This window comes from Nannobrachium achirus (genome assembly GCF_963921795.1).
Source record: "Nannobrachium achirus genome assembly, contig: SCAFFOLD_157, whole genome shotgun sequence".
NCBI lineage: Eukaryota > Metazoa > Chordata > Actinopteri > Myctophiformes > Myctophidae > Nannobrachium > Nannobrachium achirus.
The window spans coordinates 33,227-36,190 of NW_027665107.1; the positions used below are offsets into that span (position 1 = coordinate 33,227).

Genomic DNA, 2,964 nt, shown 5'->3' on the forward strand with positions numbered 1-2,964 from the left:
GTAGGTTAGTGTTAGCAAATGGGAGATTCTGAAGAACACAAGGTCAGAGTAATGAGACACATACGACACTATCAACCTACAGAATGCCCGATAAAAACCATACTGGTGAGTGGGAGTATACTGTATAAAATGTCCATACTGGCTCCATTGCATGGGCATTATAAGGGTTGTGATAATGGCCATTTAATAGGCTGATATCATCCGAAGCCTGTAGATTCTGAAATGGTGTACGCCTCAGCGCGTATCCTGGGTAGAACCATCAGGTGAAGGTCCAAGTCAAAGATAGCACGCTGAGGGCAGAGGTTTTAAATTTTGCTCCCAGGAAGGCATACAACAGCGGGTTCAGGCAGCAGTGGAAGTAGGCTATTGGCTTATTCAAAGAGAGCCACAACTCCAATACCAATTCCAGCCTGCAGTTCCTGGGCAGGACCTCCAAGCGCTTCAGTGCGTCAATGGAGATGCCCGCTCCATAAGGGAGCCAGCACAACAAGAAGCAGAGGACCAAGGTCATGGTGGTCCGGGCGGCTCTGCGTGTCTGCCTCTGACCCGCCAAGGGGCCCCGGGTCACCCTGGAAATGATGACACAATAACACACCAGCATAACCAGCCCAGGCATCACCAGGCCCACCAGCACCAGCTGGAGATGGAACGCTGCGACCCATACTGTGACTGCGTTATTCTCCGGGTAGAAGTGCCGGCACATGATCCTCCCGTCATTCGCTGTCTGAGTCCGGGCAAATAGCAGGTCGGGTACTGCCAGCAGACCGGCTGGCAACCAGGCGCCTGGAGGGAGGGGGAGAGAACAGCAGGGGAGTTAAGAAAATATATCAAGTGGAAATTGAGCGAGAGGAACATGTGTTCAGAGAGGGAGACACAAGCACAAGAAAGAGAGGCAGGGAGACACTCACCCACATAGACCAGCTTGTGGACCAGTAGCTGCCTCAGATCACGGGACCCGGTGCCAGTGGCTCGAACTACAGCCAGGTAGCGATCCAGGCTGATAAAGGCCAGGATGAGGACACTGCAGTACAGGTTGATTGTGTAGATGACATGGACGCAGACACAAGTAACCAAGCCAAATCTCCACTCTGCCAGCGCCGCGTCCACAGCCCAGAATGGCAGCACCAGGAGAAACAGAATGTCCGCAGCAGAGAGATGTAAACGGTACCGGTCTGTAAGGCTGCGTTTGGACCTGTATACACACACATACACACAGCAGTTAAATCACATCAGTGGCCTGGAAGCGCAGATGGTTAAGAACAACGTTTTCAAACTGACTACTCAACAACACAAACAGGTTTACTGGTGGAAAAAAAAGGGTAAAAAAAAAAAAAACACAGGTCCAAGAATGTCTGAGTAAAAGGGTCAAATCCTCTTATGTAACAAATACCGTTGGCAGCCCACCACCATGACAACCAGGCCATTGCTGGTGATACCCAGGGTAAAGATGAGGGCATAGACCACAGGTAAGAGGACCTGCTGCGAGTCACGGGTCAACAGAGGCTCCATATCACAGGGCTCGTCTAGGTCCAGGTATCCAGAACCGTCTAGGTCCCCAGAAGCGGAGCCTGTGTCATTGAACTCATCTTCCAAATAGTAGTGCTGGTGACAAACAAGCGTGGGTAGGGGGTAAGTGAATGTAGCAAGTGTTACTCAAGCTTTTTTTTAATTTCGAGGTCATTGGCTGAGGCCCATGCTGGTAGTTTACAGACCTCATAATAGGACATGATGGAAGTGTTCCCTCTTTCACTTATATTCTATACAATATATCCACCAGCAGAGGAGTGAAGCGAAATGTCTATCCAGCTGTGTTATATAGACTTGGACAAGCCCCTCCCCTAAACACTCAACACATCAGTGATACTGGTGAAACATTTTGGAGTCCAGTAATTTAGTTTGGTAGTGGGCACCATGGGGGGTAGATCTTGATAAAGTTGTGGGGAGAAACCAAACGAATAAAAAGAAAACTTACCATCCACTTGTGGACTACTGCAAATGCCCCCTGTCTCATCATTACAACATAATTCTACTATTCTGTACATTCTGTACGTTGTTCTCACATTCTCCTTTTCCTAGCATATACTCCTCATTTTACAGCAGCAGCAGAAGGAGCCAGCAGCTGGGGGCGCGCCCAATGAAGGCTTCACTCTGGCCCTGGGGGGGGGGGGGGGCAGAGCTTAGCGTTTGATACCCCTCAAAGTGTACCCGTCGGCTCAATTGGGCGCTTTGGAGCTCCCTCGTAGGCCCCCATTGGACAAGGCACGGTGACCCTTGCGAGCCACTGTGCGATCTGGGGCTTTCACCCGGGCCCCCGTATTCGACAGAACCGTGAGTGTCGAGGGGATGCCAACGGGATCTCATGGTGCTGTGAAGAAAACAAAAACAAATAAAGTTGACCCCGCCCTGGCTCCAACTTTCATCCAGTCATTGTGGGACTGGGAAAGGGGGGGGGGGGGTGAAGGAGCCAGCAGCTGGGGGCGCGCCCAATGAAGGCTTCACTCTGGCCCTGGGGGGGGGGCCAGAGCTTAGCGTTTGATACCCCTCAAAGTGTACCCGTCGGCTCAATTGGGCGCTTTGGAGCTCCCTCGTAGGCCCCCCGGACAAGGCACGGTGACCCTTGCGAGCCACTGTGCGATCTGGGGCTTTCACCCGGGCCCCCATATTCGACAGAACCGTGTGTGTCGAGGGGATGCCAACGGGATCTCATGGTGCTGTGAAGAAAACAAAAACAAATAAAGTTGACCCCGCCCTGGCTCCAACTTTCATCCAGTCATTGTGGGACTGGGAAGGGGGGGGGGGGGGGGGTGAAGGAGCCAGCAGCTGGGGGCGCGCCCAATGAAGGCTTCACTCTGGCCCTGGGGGGGGGGGCCAGAGCTTAGCATTTGATACCCCTCAAAGTGTACCCGTCGGCTCAATTGGGCGCTTTGGAGCTCCCTCGTAGGCCCCCCGGACAAGGCACGGTGA

At 52.7% G+C, this 2,964-nt stretch overlaps 1 protein-coding gene across 1 annotated transcript; it reads right to left on the reverse strand.

Annotated features, from left to right (window-relative positions):
* Window positions 1-259: 259 nt before the first annotated feature.
* LOC308280619 (C-X-C chemokine receptor type 4-like) lies at window positions 260-2,661 on the reverse strand (the record flags this gene model as incomplete). Its single annotated transcript, XM_080754951.1, has 4 exons — window positions 260-783; window positions 909-1,192; window positions 1,391-1,602; window positions 2,554-2,661. 4 exons carry the CDS (start codon window positions 2,659-2,661, stop codon window positions 260-262), a joined length of 1,128 nt encoding a protein of 375 aa, XP_080611077.1.
* Window positions 2,662-2,964: the final 303 nt, after the last annotated feature.